Source organism: Mixophyes fleayi, chromosome 8 (genome assembly GCF_038048845.1).
Source record: "Mixophyes fleayi isolate aMixFle1 chromosome 8, aMixFle1.hap1, whole genome shotgun sequence".
Taxonomy (NCBI): Eukaryota; Metazoa; Chordata; class Amphibia; order Anura; family Limnodynastidae; genus Mixophyes; species Mixophyes fleayi.
The window spans coordinates 45,683,349-45,697,987 of NC_134409.1; the positions used below are offsets into that span (position 1 = coordinate 45,683,349).

The window sequence follows — 14,639 nt, forward strand, 5'->3', positions numbered from 1 at the left end:
TTCGTGTTCCCCTTGATTAATCAGGTCCATTATATTTTGAAGACATTGCATACTACAGCATGTTGTTAAGTTCTCTAATAATAAAATATTCATTGGGTTCAACAATATTTTTAATATATACTGTATGAGTTAAAGTAATTGTGTGATTTATAGACAAAACATAAAAGCTAACATAATGAAAGGGTGTACATACTCTTTAGTAAGAATATATAAAAATGTAATCTATTTTGATCATACCTGAGCTGCAATACGACTAAGCTCTACAGCAATATCAGTTCCTGAATTTCCCATTCCAACAACAACAACTCGTTTTCCTTTAAAACCTGCAGAGGTTTTGTACTCCTGGCTATGAAAGTATTGTCCTTTAAATGTGTTTATGCCTGCAAAGAAAAGTTGACTGTTAAGGTCAAATATAATTATTTTCTTTTAGGTAAATCTGTATTACCTCTATAAATATATGCTTGGCTAAAGCTGTGTGTTACTAAATTCCTGCTGTGTGTTACCAATTCCTGTTTACTAAAGTAAACAGGAATTGGAGAGTCTTTTATGGGCTGGTTACATAATTAGACCTGACCTGTCACAGGCTGTGTGAAGGGTGGATAATGCACCTCCTTGCTTGCACTTTCCACTGCCCTGGCTATCTCTCGGGTTTGGGCATAAGTGACCAGATGGCCCCTGCACATGCGGGTTTTACAGCAGTGTCTGTTAAGTGAGGGAACTTAGGTGCAGTACAAACAAAGGTCTCAATGGTTTGGGCACCAGACCATCTCTAGAAAAATAAACTTTTTATCTTCACATGCTTGCTGTGCTCTCTCTGTTGCTCCTGGGATTCACACACTCACTCAAATTTACGCAGGCTCTAACACCCTCTCCATACAGTGCACCCTCAGCCTTGGTTGGTAGACACATCCCTGGGACATTGGGCTGGGCTACAACAACCTCTCTGGTGTCAAATCTGCTGCTCTGGGTCAAATTAAATACTCCTACACTGCATCTTGCAGAATCCCTCTCCATGGGGTTTCTTTATATGCTCTCCCATATCTAGACATGGTGAGCCTGAGTTATTAAGGAGAGCAAAGCAAAGAAAAAGAGTAAGTAACTCACTCCAAATTTTCTGGTGGATCTGAAGACCTACTTCCTTCCATCCAGGGTCCTTGGCTGTCACTACCTCACTACACACTTCTGTTCAGCTCATACCAGCCTTATGTTGCTAAGCAGGGCCGGACTGGCCATCTGGCACTTCTGGCAAATGCCAGAAGGGCCGATGGCCAGATGGGCCGGTTGCTAGCTGGCCGGCCCCATCGCTCAGCGCAAAGACTGTCATGCCAGAATTCCTGCATGACAGTCTGTGCGCTGAGAAATGGGGCCGGCTGTATACTTACTTCCTGGTGGCCGCGCGTCCTCTTCTCCCCTCCTCTTCTATGAATGGATCTGGCTATGTCACATGGGACGCGCACCACGTGATAGGTGCCGTCCCATGTGATAGGAGAGACTGCACAGCGCGCCGCGGAGCGCACAAGGTAAGGAGGGAGGGGGGGGGTAGTTTATGTGCCAGATTATGTAAAGTATGTGGGTGCCAGGGTATGTAAAGTATGTGGGTGCCAGGGTATGTAAAGTATGTGGGTGCCAGGGTATGTAAAGTATGTGGGTGCCAGGGTATGTAAAGTATGAGGGTGCCAGATTATGTAAAGTATGAGGGTGCCAGATTATGTAAAGTATGAGGGTGCCAGATTATGTAAAGTATGTGGGTGCCAGATTATGTAAAGTATGTGGGTGCCAGATTATGTAAAGTATGTGGGTGCCAGATTATGTAAAGTATGTGGGTGCCAGGGTATGTAAAGTATGTGGGTGCCAGGGTATGTAAAGTATGTGGGTGCCAGATTATGTAAAGTATGTGGGTGCCAGGGTATGTAAAGTATGTGGGTGCCAGATTATGTAAAGTATGTGGGTGCCAGGGTATGTAAAGTATGTGGGTGCCAGGGTATGTAAAGTATGTGGGTGCCAGATTATGTAAAGTATGTGGGTGCCAGGGTATGTAAAGTATGTGGGTGCCAGGGTATGTAAAGTATGTGTGTGTGACAGGGTATGATTATAGTGTGTACGTGTGTGACAGTGAAAATATAGTATGTTTTGTGTGTGACAGGGTATGACTATTGTATGTGTGTGGGGGCCGGCGTATGACCATAATGTGTGTGTGTGTGGGGGCCGGTGTATGACCATAATGTGTGTGTGGGGGGGTCAGTGTATGACCATAATGTGTGTTTAGTCAGTGTATGACCATAATGTGTGTGTGTGTGTGGGGGCCGGCGTACAACTATAATGTGTGGGGGGGGGGATCGGTGTATGACTATAATGTGTGGATGGGGGGGTCTTAATATAATGTGGGAGGTCGGCTGGTTAATCTAATGGTGAATTGCAGGTAGGGGCTAATTATTGGGTGCTATTCAATTTGTGGGGGGATGGAGGGGCAATTTAATAGTGGGGCCTATCAATTTAAGATGGGGTGATTGGATTTTTAATTTAATGCTGGGGTGGTTTGGGAGCTATTAATTGAATGTGGGGCTGTGTGTGGAAAATGAGGTCTATTTATTAAATGTGATTATGAGTTATTTAATGCCTGGGGTGGTTGTAGGAAATGGATATATTTATTAAACTTAAATGCTATTTAATTTCTTGCTGGGGTTGTTTTGAGAGAGGAAAATATTTTTATTTATTAAATGGGAATGCTATTTAATGTCAGGGCTAGTTGGAGGGAAATAGATTTATTTATCAAATGTGAATAGTAGTATTTTAATGAGTGGCTGCAGTGAGGCCTAATTTTAAAACGTGGATGCTATATTGATTTAACACCAGGGCTAAATTTCATTTACTCATGTACTTTTTCTCCTAATAGGGCATCCAACATTCCAGGATCCAGACAAGCAGCAACTGATCTAAAGACACCAGCAGCCACAAGTGGTGACCATGACAAGACAGGTAGGAGAGACCAGGACAGTCTGCCAACTGTTCTGAATTTGGTGGGTGACTGTCCCGCTTAGTCAGGATTTGGTCTGACTACAAGAACAGTTGGGAGATATGTCCTACTTCACACTGTACTGCTTGTTAAGGCAGAACTGCGTGCACCTAACAGTAGTGCACACAGTATTGCCTGTGTATTTGTCAAAAATTTGTCTAGTAGCCAAATTACATTATAGGAGCCCCTATGACTTAAGTGCCGGGCCCCCGAGCCTTAATCCAGTTCTGGTCAGCAGGAGGAATTTGTGCTCCCAGTTCCGCCCAGGACACAGCCTGCAGAGCAAGCCGAGGAGCTCTAAGTCTCATGAGATTTATTAATCTCGTGAAACTAAGAGCTTCCCTGCTCACTCTACAGGAATGTCAGCAGCATCAGAAGCATAGATAAGTACAGTGGGCTGGGGGTGTCATAATGTATCTGGGGGGTGGCGTAATGTGGATGGGGAGGGTCTGATAAATGTAATGTTTTATTATAATGTATGTATCAACGCACCATTTTGACCACGCCCCCAACATAATGTAGCTACGCCCTTGGCGGCACCGCCACTGCACTGTCGCACACATTTTTTTCAACAGAGGTGGGCCTGTGTGCTTTAAATGCCAGGGCTGATTTTTAGTCCCAGTCCGGCCCTGTTGCTAAGCAACTGTTCCTGCTGTGTCTGTTCTGGGTTCTAGTAATGTGGTCATGCATTCAGTTACCAGGAGGTGAACAATGCCAGAGTGGGTGTTACACCTATATGAGGCCTTTAAGTACTTTGGGACCCTGCTCGGAGGCAAGCTGGCAAAAATGGCAGTTGACCATTTTTCTCCTGTGCCATACTCTTCTCGTCACTCATGACCAACAAGCCCAGCTGATTTAACTGAGCCGTCTACAACATAAGCTGGTTTATGTCATACTCAGTGGACAGCTTCTACCACTTTGGGGAATGACCAATGCTATTTTTAATGCATCAGCATGCACACATTGATTAGTGAATGACTGATCCATCCACCAATCAGAGTTCTTTGAGCCATCTACTGGATATGATGGCTTTGGAGTCAAATTGGTCAGGTTATTGTGAAAGTTGCTAGTGGGGTGAATGTTTAGCAACGGTGGTAGAACTACCACAGTTGCAGGGAGCGTAACCGTTGTGAAGCCTGGAGCGAAGGGGACGGCTATGCAGGTCCATCCGTTCAAGGCATTTTGTTCTGATCTCCATTTGGGGATTCGCTGTCGGGGGACCTCAGCAGGGTGAATTGGCATTGCTGGCCCCCATCCAAATTGCACTATAGTGCCATACCCCTGTATAGCAGTGTACATGAAGCCCAGTGTCATGAAACAAAAATTGAAAGGGCAAATATTTCAACCTTAGGTTATTGCATCAGTACTCACCAGGAAAAGCTTCCAGAGGAAAGTATGGATCTGAATGGTGACCACTGCAAACCATGACAGCATCAAATGTGGTTGTTTCTTGCTTTCCATTTTTTTCTGTGGTAACTATCCACTGTCCTGTACTGGCAAAATTGGAGTGTTTCTTTATGCTACACACCAAAGTCTAAATGACACAAAAGACATGTTAATATAGTCATGCAAAACCATTTATTTGTTACCTCTATATAAAAGACTTTAAATTGTCTTTGGACATTTTTTTTAAACTGGTGCCAGTTTATCATCTCTGCATTACAAATGACAATTTATTAGTGTTATATATTTTTTTACACTACAATACTTATCCCTGAAGTTCCTGTAACTGACTAAGAGCATGACATACTGTATTTTTTTGAGTAATTCCGATTGACTGGGACCATAGTGGGGAGAGCAGGATGCAGGGCACAGTGGAGATCAGGTAAAGTTGGGGTAGTATGGTGGCTAAGTAGTTAGCATCTCCACCTCACAGCACTGGAGTAATGAGTTCAATTCCAAACTATGGCCTTTTCTGTGTGGAGCTTGTATGTTCTTCCCACCTTTGCATGGGTTTCCGTGCTTTGGCTTCCTCCCACAATCCAAAAACATACTAGTAGTTAATTGGCTGCTATTAAATTGACCTTAATCTATCTCTGTGTTTGTGTGTATGGAAATTTAGACTGTAAGCCCCAATGGGGCAGGGACTGATGTGTGCTAGTTCTCTGTACAGTGCTGCGGAATTACTGACACTATATAGATAGCTGATGATGATGAAGCTGGGCAATGCCTCTTGTCAGCCAATGCAGTAACTGTATTTTAGCTTGTAATGCAGAAAACACACATATTAATTAGCATTTCTTTGGCAGTAAGGGGAACGGAGGTATATTCATAAACTGTATTTCTTTGTCAGCAAGGAGTGATGATCATCCCATTATATCTTATGTGTCTGTATTTGTATCTTTTAGCCTCTTTTCTGTGAAACCAAAAAAAGGAAGAAAGTATTACTTTGGTAACTACATTCCAAGGGAGGAGGCTCCTAGGTGTATGTCTGTGCGTGCTAGAAACCTCCTATGGAAGATATCCCAATGTTGAGGGTATTGTGATGAACTATACAGTTCATGATAAAATTAGGATTTACTATATATTGTGGGGAAATTCTAAATTTAGAGATCCTTGTGCCCTGCTCTCAGGCTACCCCCCTTGTGCTTAACAGTAATATGGAATATCTCTGTGGTGAAATCCTGCTTGCCTGCAGGATAAGAGATATGCCCTCATTGAACTTGAGAGAAATTAACTGGACATGCTCGTAGAGATATTGCCCATCAGCCCTGTCAAATCTAGTCCATATTGGTAAACTCAGTGCATCCTACCCCCTCTGCCAATTGGCTACCTTACTCAAACATCCACCAGGATTAGTGCAGGATTTCAAGTGTTCACTTGAATTTGTGTCATGGGTAGGTTTGGTTCTATATAAAGAACTCACACTGCTGTATCTTTCTCTCTTGCCTGCACAGTTCTAACTAAGGTGTATGGCTAATGTTGAGCTGATCAAAGGATAGTGGACTTAGCAAACGTTAGAAGCATGAGGACATTGGGTTTAGTCCCTGCCCTGCCAGAAGAGGATTGAGTATTGTAGATCAGGGATTGAGACAGCACTCTAAGGGAACTAGTGAATATAGCCCCTCGAAAGTAGAGCTGAGTAGTAAGCTTTTTGTGTGGTGAAACCCATGGTTTTTGTTATTGGTACTTATTGTTAATCCTGTGTGAGATATACAGATAACCAGGCTTAGCTAGTTTTATTAAAGAGGAAAACAAAATAAGACAAATAAAAATAAATTCTGGCCAGTCCAGTTCTAATTAATACCTTTGGCCATCCCTCTCTAAGTAAAGATCTACCCAATATTTTGCTCACAAACAAACAAAAAAGTTTAGTTCACTTACAAACAAATAGCAGTTTTCTCTATCTAAGGAGGATTACAACCTCTTTCCCCAGGTAATGAGAGACAAATTGACTAGGCAAACCGATGTAATTTTAAACTATGCGTTTCCCCTGTCCAGTGAAACTATTAGCTAGACCAGAAGTGGGCTTCTTGAATGGATGCCCTCCCTCTTTCTTCATTCACTACACACATAGGTCAGAAACCTGGAAGTTACATACAGTCCATCAATGATTTTGATAGTGTTTCTGTCACATATACATATACACATATATATATATATATATATATATATATATATATATATATATATATATATATATATATATATATATATATTATACACATATATATACAAACACACACACACAGTCTGCGTAGACCGTTCAGAGTGCCCATGCTGACCCCTGTCCACTTCCAAAAGCGTCTACGATGGAAACATAAGTGCCACAACCGGACCATGGAGCAGTGGTAGAAACTAACCTGGCCTGATGAATCATTTTGTCTTTTACATCATGTGGATGGCCGTGTGTGTGTCATTTACCTGGGGAAGAGATGGCACTAGGATGCCCTATGGGAAGACGCCAAGCAGGCGGCTGCAGTGTGATGCTATGGGCAATGTTTTCCTGAGAAATCTTGAGTCCTGGAATTCATGTGGATTCTACTTTGACATGTACCACCTACCTAAACATTGTTGCAGATGAAGTACACCCGTTCATGGCAATAGTATTACCTGATGACAGTGGCCTCTTTCAGCAGGATAATGCGCCCTGCTGCACTGCAAAAATTGTTCAGGATGCTTTGAGGAACATGACAAAGAGTTCAAGATGTTGACTTGGCAATCAAGTTCCACGTTCTCAATCTGATCAAGCATATGTGGCATGGCCTGGAAAAACAAGCCTGAGCTGTGAAGGACCTACCTCGCAATTTATAATCTTGCAATGGTAGATTGAATATGGATTAGAGATATTGATTGCAATATCCTATGAGCTTCTGTCAAAGCTTCTTTTATCTGGGAATTTTCAGGGCTTTTTTTATGTTGAACTTCCAAGACTGCAATTAGGAAGATTAGTAGAATTAGTAGAATCTCTGCATTTATAGACTTAAATCTGGCAGCAGCATAAGTTGCTGCTCTCTTCATAAATGATTTCAACTAGAGATGTTCACTCACCCCGTGTTTTTGTTTTGGTTCTGTATTTTTTAGAAAGATTGCTAAAATAGACACATAATTTTGCTCTTTTTTTTTCCTACTTTATTATTAAGCTCAATACCATTAATTTTCAGTCATTTCCAGTCAATTTTGACCACCTTACAGGTCACAATATTATTTTCATCCACTTTCGAACAAAGACTGCGGTGAGCTGACTGGATGCTAAGCGACAGAGCAATTACACAAACACACGGCAGTTCATAGCACATCTAGGAAACATTGCCACACATCAGTTGGAGAAAAGAAAATTGGTGCAAGATGGAATTGTCCTTGAGACCTACCACCCACCCATATGTTAAAAAGCTTTAACAAACTCACACAGAAACAGGAGGGGTGGCAGGTACAGTTTAACGAAGCAAGCACTTCAGCAACAGGGAGCGAGCAATGCATTTAAGGCAGTACTGTCAATGAACTCTAGAGTGGCAAAATGTTGTTGCCATCATCTTCAGCCTCATCCTCACCCTCAGTGTGTACATCATCCTCACACAATATTAATTCATCCCCATTGGAAATCCACCATTACAGAAGTCTCTAACAAAAATGTCAGAAACAAAAATGTAAAAAAAAAAAGCTTTTACCTTCTTAAAGAAGAAAAAACCTTCTCTAATAAAGGTGAAATGTTACTGTAGAAAAACATAAAAAATTGCCAACATGCCATTCTACCCAAAATATTAATGAACATTCCAACATCAGCTAGCTTCCGATTTTAAGATGTTGATAACTCTTCGTCCCTGGCGATACCAATAAAGTACTTGATCTACAAGTCCAACATATTTATCGTAATTGGCTTATTCCTGTCACGAGCTCCACTGCTGGCCACCGCGACTCACTTCTGTATGCTTCGGGCGCCCAGCCAGCTGTCTAACAGCCGGGCGTACACGCAGGTATCACATATCGCCCCAACACAAGGGGTACGATACACTCACCTGCCAAATGTGGGAACCCACCGGCGCCGGGTGCAGCGTCCGTCCAATGGCAGTGGCCACCTTGATTCCGGGTCTGCACATGTGCAGCCCTATCCTGTCAGCTAGAACTCCTCCTCTCTGCACTTATTTGTCCAGCCTGTCATCACCTAACTATTTAAGACACCTGGGCCAACACGCAGTTGCATATTCTTTGTTTGCCTACCCTGACTGCGTGAAGACTTGGCTCCCTGGCTCCAGCTTACCTGTTCCTGTATCTCTGCATGACTGACTGAGACCTGCTCATTCCTGGATATCAACTCACTGAGTTACCATCATTTCCAGCTGTTCAACTTAGCTCTGCTTATTCCTGGATATCAACTCACAGAGTTGCCATTCTCTCCAGCACTTCAGCTCAGCTGCACCTTTGTATCTAATCTACAGTTCTCAGCTCACAGAGCTCCCCTTACCTGTTCCTGTATTTCTGCATATCGAACGCAGCTCTGCTTATTTCCTGGCTATCAGCTCACAGACTTTACCACCCTTTCCAGCATCTCATCTCTGCTGTTCAGTGTGTCTAACCTCAGCTCACAGAGCTCTCCTGCCGGTTCCTGTATTTCTGCTCCTTTCCTCTGCTCCTGTGCTATTTTGTATTCATTCTTTGTGTATGACCCCTGGCTTGCTTTCTGACTTTGTTTGATTGCCTGTGACCCTGAGCTCTGCCTGTTCTCCGGATACGTTGCTTTCTGCCGGCCCTGACCCTTGGCTGGACTTCACTCCGCTGCCTGCTTTTGCCCCTCTGACCTCGGCCCGTTTCTGGACTCTGCTACCTTCCACCAATAGGCCCTCACCTGCGCTGCAGTAATATTATAACTTGTACTATTCTGAGTTAAGACCTGGGGGCATCTGAGTACCTGTGAGCGCGTACAGCTCTACTGGAAATGCGGCTGCTATAGATGAAGACCTCTCCTGCCTGTTCTACGAGTTTATGATATTCTCTGTCAGCCCTAACATTATAACTGGCCATAAACATTTCAGAAGCCTTTGATGGATCTTCGTCCGGCTCAAGTCCTAGCAGGGCAAATCCAGATCATTTTGCAGGTGGTTTAGGACATCTCTCTCAGATTGTCTGTCCAAGAGGAAGCCCCCAAGGCCTCACAAGTAACCCTGGCACCGGCAATTGAGGCCAAATTAAACCTTCCATATCAGTTTTCCAGGGATAGGACTCAGTTCCGGAATACAAAGAAAGCTCTAAACTATACTTCCTTCTCAGACCCCGTTCCTCAGGCTCGGAGAAGCAGAGGGTTGGCATAATCATCTCCCTGCTCCAGGGCGAACCGCCATTCTGGCCATTCAGTCTTGCCCCAGCTAGTCTAGCTCTACAGTCCGTGGATGCCTTTTTCAATGCTCTCGGTCTCCTTTATGACAACCCGGACCGGGTGGCTTCGGCTGAATCACACCTAAGGGCACTTATTACTGCCGGAGTATTGTGCCGAATTCAGGTGTTGGTCTGTCGATAGCCAGTAGAACGATCCCGCACTGCGGAGTCAATTCCGCCTGGGCCTCTCAGAACAGATAAAGGACTCCTTGGTCCAGTGTCCTTCCGCTCCTATCCTGGAGACACTCATGCAGCTGCTTATTAAAATTGACCACAGAATCAAGGAGCGAAAAGCAGAGAGACTCCTTCTCATTGCCATGCTCTTCCCTGGTCTTCTACCCCATACCCCAGGCAACATTTCTTGGGGCTCTGTCTGTACTGTGGGAATAAGGTTCACCTTCTACGTACCTACCCCAACAAGGCGGGAAAAGATCTGGCCTTTGTGCAAAGGAAGAGGTACGCCTAGGCCTCCAAATGGCCTCTTCTAAAAATTTGGTTCTAATCCCTGCTCGAATTGCCTATGGAAACAAGTCCGTATGAGTTTCTGCTTTTTTGGATAGTGGTGCTGCAGGTAATTTCCTTTATGTGGATTTTGGTAAAGCACTTGGCATCCCCTCAGTGAAACTGGAATCTGGACTTACGGTCTGCGGATTGGATGGTAGACCCTTGACTGGAGGCAGAATCTCCTCCAGAACTCAATTGTTGCAACTTATGGTGGGAGCCCACCATTCTGAAGTTCTTTCTTTCTTCCTAATTCCATGTTCCTCTGTGCCTTTGATCTTAGGGCATCCTTGGCTCCAACTCCACAACTTGATGGAGATGGGGTAGATCTTATAATTTGAGCATGGCCTGTTCATCAACCTGCTTGACCCTTTCTCTCTGTGTTGTCCAGCCTTCTTCCAAAATACTTTCTCTTACCCTACTGGGAGTTCCAAGATGTGTTCTCTAAGAAGGAAGCAGATTCTTTCCCTCCTCATCGAGACTATGATGGTTCTATTGAGCTCATTCCCAGTTCTAAGCTCCCCTAGGGGAAATGATATGCCCTATCCATTCCTGAGACCAAGGTTATGGAGGAATATGTGGAGGAGAATCTATAAAAGAAATTCATTAGACCATCTAAATCACCAGTAGGAGCTGGTTTCTCTTTTTTGTATCTAAAAGGGACGGAAATCTTCGACCATGTATGGATTACCTGGTCCTGAACGGAATTACAGTAAAGAACACCTACCCGTTACCCCTCATCTCATGTTCTTTTCGATCAGCTTATGCAGGCCACAATTTTCTCCAAGATTGATTTGAGAGGGGCATACAACTTGGTTCGGATCAGAAAGAGGGATGAGTGGAAGACGTCTTTTAACACCTACTCGGGCCATTACGAATACCTGGTAATGCCTTGAGACCTATGTAATGCCTCAGCCGTGTTTCAATATTTTATTAACAATGTTCTGCGAGACATTCTTGGAAAATTCATTGTGGTCTACCCCGATAACATTTTGATCTACTCCAAAACTGGAACTTCACCGACTGCACGTCAGGGAGGTACTCCTCAAACTACATCAGCATCATCGCTTTGCTAAATTGGAGAAATGTGAGTTTGAGGTTAGCCAGGTCACGTTTCTAGGATATGTCATCTCCCCAAGTGGCTTTTCTATGGATCCCAGTAAGGTCCAGGCAGTTCATGATTGGATGCGGCCTACTAATCTGAAAGCCATTCAAAGCTTTATAGGACTCGCTAACTACTACAGGCGATTCATCCGTTCATTCTCAGTTTTACTGGCTCCCATTACAGCCCTTATCCGCAAAAGGACCGATACTGCTAATTGGTGTCCCGCAGCTTTGGCTTCCTTCAGGGCTCTCAAGAATGCCTTTATCTCTGCACCGGTCTTCAGACATCCAAACCCAGAACTGCCGTTCATAATCGAAGTAGACGTTTCTAATATTGGGCTGGTGCAATCCTCTCGCATAAAGACCACAGACTGCACCCCTGTGCATTTTTCTCCCAAAAATTCTTATCTGCAGAAATCCACTACAATGACGGTAATCGGGAGTTGTTGACAGTCCAGTGGGCTTTTGAAGAATGGCGACACCGGCCTGAGGGAGCAAACCATGTCATTACAGTATACACAGACCACAAGAATCTACAGTATATCCAATCTGCCAAAACCTTAAATTCCAGACAAGCCCACTGGGTCCTCTTCTTCATCAGCTTCAAATTTATTATTACATTCTGCCCACTGTCCAAAAACACCAAATCAGATGCCTTGTCTCGCAGCTTCATCGCCTCCCATCTTCCTGTTGCTCAATCTACCTCTATTATCCCTGCGTCCAAAATTGTCCTTGGCCTGACTCAGGCTCTAGGTATGATTCTTCAAGACCTTCAACATTTGGCACCTCCAGCAACCCCCGTGGGCAAGTTATTTGTACCAGATCATCTGAGGAAGACAGTCTTCACTGAATGTCGTGACAATAAAACCTTGGGTCACCCTGGAGTATCCAAGACTATTGAACTACTGTCTCGTTCAGTTTGGTGGCCTTCTTTATCTACTGATACCAGTGAATTCATCCTGTCCTGTGAAACTTGTGCCAGGAATAAGTCTTCTCGTAGTCTTCCTGCAGGCCCCTTCATGCCTCTGTCTGTTGCAGTAAAACCATGGACACACATATCATGGACTTCATTATGGAATTGCCTCGCTCATCCAGCTTTAACATCATCTGGGTAATCCTTGGCCGGTTTAGTAAGATAGCCCACTTCATTCCGCTTACAGGATTGCCATATGCCAGAACATTGGATTCCTTGTTTATCCAGCATGTTTTTCACGGACTCCCCACTAACATCGCAAATGCCATAACGACTGGGCAACTCTGCTTACATGGGCAGAATTTGCTTACAACAACTCATTCCAATCTTCCACTCTTGTGTCTCCATTCTTCTGTAACCTTGGGTTCCATCCTCAGTCCAACTCTTTGACTGCTCTGGAGCCTTCTAATATACCGAGGTCTCATCACTCCACTGCTCATCTCTTCCCGGATATGGAAAAAGGTTCATATTGCCGTCAAACAGGCCTCGTTCAAGTCTAAACATTATGCTGATCTGCATCGCGGACCATGTCCTTTTAAAGTCGGTGACAAAGTCTGGCTGTCTACACGCAACATCAGACTCAAGCAGCCCTGCAAGTAGTAAGGTCCCAGATTCATTAGACCCTTTATCAATACTAGACAAATTAACCCTGTGGCTTTCAGGCTGAATACGATGCTGAAGGTAACATATAAAAACAAAAGGAAGACCATAGTCAGGATAGAGAAAATGGAACAGAGCATGGGGGATCCAAGACTATAGCATCCAAGCATTGAAACTCACACATCTAGTCCAGGGTGAGGCAGAAAACATCGGACAGCCAAATAGTACCTGGAAAGGAAAAGTTGTTAGAGACAAAAAGCATTATACTAAACAATGAAACCAATGGGAGGAACCACAGTCGAGCACTCAGGTGACTACACTAAAATTTGTTTGGAAGCTATGGAGCGAGGATTGTTCGCTGGGATATTCCAATCTAAAAAAAAGGAATGAGCAGACACTGGAGAGGCAACAGAAGTGTAGACAGTATTATCTGTGGATAATGAGGTGAGTTGGAAAGCCCCATCTGTATTGGATATTGACCTCCCTCATAGCCACATTGATGGGATGAAAAAGCCTATGCTTCGCCAGTGTGACTGGTAATAACTCAGAGAAAAGCTGAAGATCTTCCAACAGGTTGAAGGTGGGTGCTCAGTATAGTGCAGCTCTGAGAATCTGCTCCTTGATGTGAAAAAAGTGAAGTCTGAGAATTGTATCTTTTGGGGAGGAGGAATGAGCCATTTTTGATTTAGGCAACCAATGAATCCGAACGATAATAAGACCTGTAGACAAGGCAAAGGAAAGAAGCTTACTAAATAAAGAGGTCCCAAATCCATACATGTATGCATTAGAGACAGCAATAGGAATGCTTCGTATCTTATTATTACGTTTGGATCTTTCAAATCAATGAGTTTCTCTCTGATAGCCAAGACGTCTTCTTGAAGTGAATCATATGCTGTAATTAATTCATTGTGTGGGGAGACAAGTTCCTCCATATTAGTTTCAAAATTCAGCAGATGGCATCTGAAGGAGGAGGCATACCCAGGTGTGCCCCGGTAGATGTTAAATCATCAGACAGGCGTGGTGATTGAGAAGCATTCTGAGGTTGGATGGACCCCAACGATGAAGGAGCAGTCATGGCACCAAAAAAGTGAACTGGAGGTGCAGATTTGGCTGGTGGCTTTAATTTTTTTGGGCCAATGGTTGTTGGAGGCAGATAAACAGAGCAGTAGCAGAAACCATAGGATAGGGTAAGATGTGAGCAATTTTCAAAACTTCCAGCTCCAGAGACGTGGGTTGGGTACTAAACCCCGATGTTCAGTGTGACTCCTCAGCAACCCAACATATTGTTAATCATGACTGTTTACTAAACTGACTTGGAGTAAATGCGATGAATTAACAGGCTGGCAGTACAGGCTGACGTTGATGTGCACGCTGACACTAATCTTTGAATACTTAAAGGGAAAAAGTGAAAGAGGCACCACTTCTACAATGTTTTTTAGTAAGGCTTACATAATGTAGCCTTAAGCTATTCTATAACTGCCCCCTGGACTGAAATGTGCACTACTATTGGAGGATCACCTCTGGAAAGAGACGTTGGTACATTCAACCGACTTCATGGCTTTTCCAATGTCTGTGGAAAAAACTCAGATTTGAAACTGCAGAATTGAGAACTCTTTCAATTTTGCCCATCAGTGTTGC

The 14,639-nt window shown here is 43.7% G+C and overlaps 1 protein-coding gene across 2 annotated transcripts in view; it reads right to left on the bottom strand.

Moving 5' to 3' along the window:
* The window catches only part of LOC142099239 (dimethylaniline monooxygenase [N-oxide-forming] 2-like), a 41,647-nt gene that overhangs the window by 14,207 nt on the left and 12,801 nt on the right, over positions 1–14,639 (bottom strand). For both annotated transcript variants that reach the window (XM_075182489.1, XM_075182490.1), the window contains 2 exons: positions 4,385–4,547; positions 238–380 (listed from right to left, as the gene is read on the bottom strand). In XM_075182489.1, the coding sequence (XP_075038590.1) occupies positions 238–380; positions 4,385–4,547 (306 nt within the window). The remainder of the gene's footprint in view (positions 1–237; positions 381–4,384; positions 4,548–14,639) is intronic.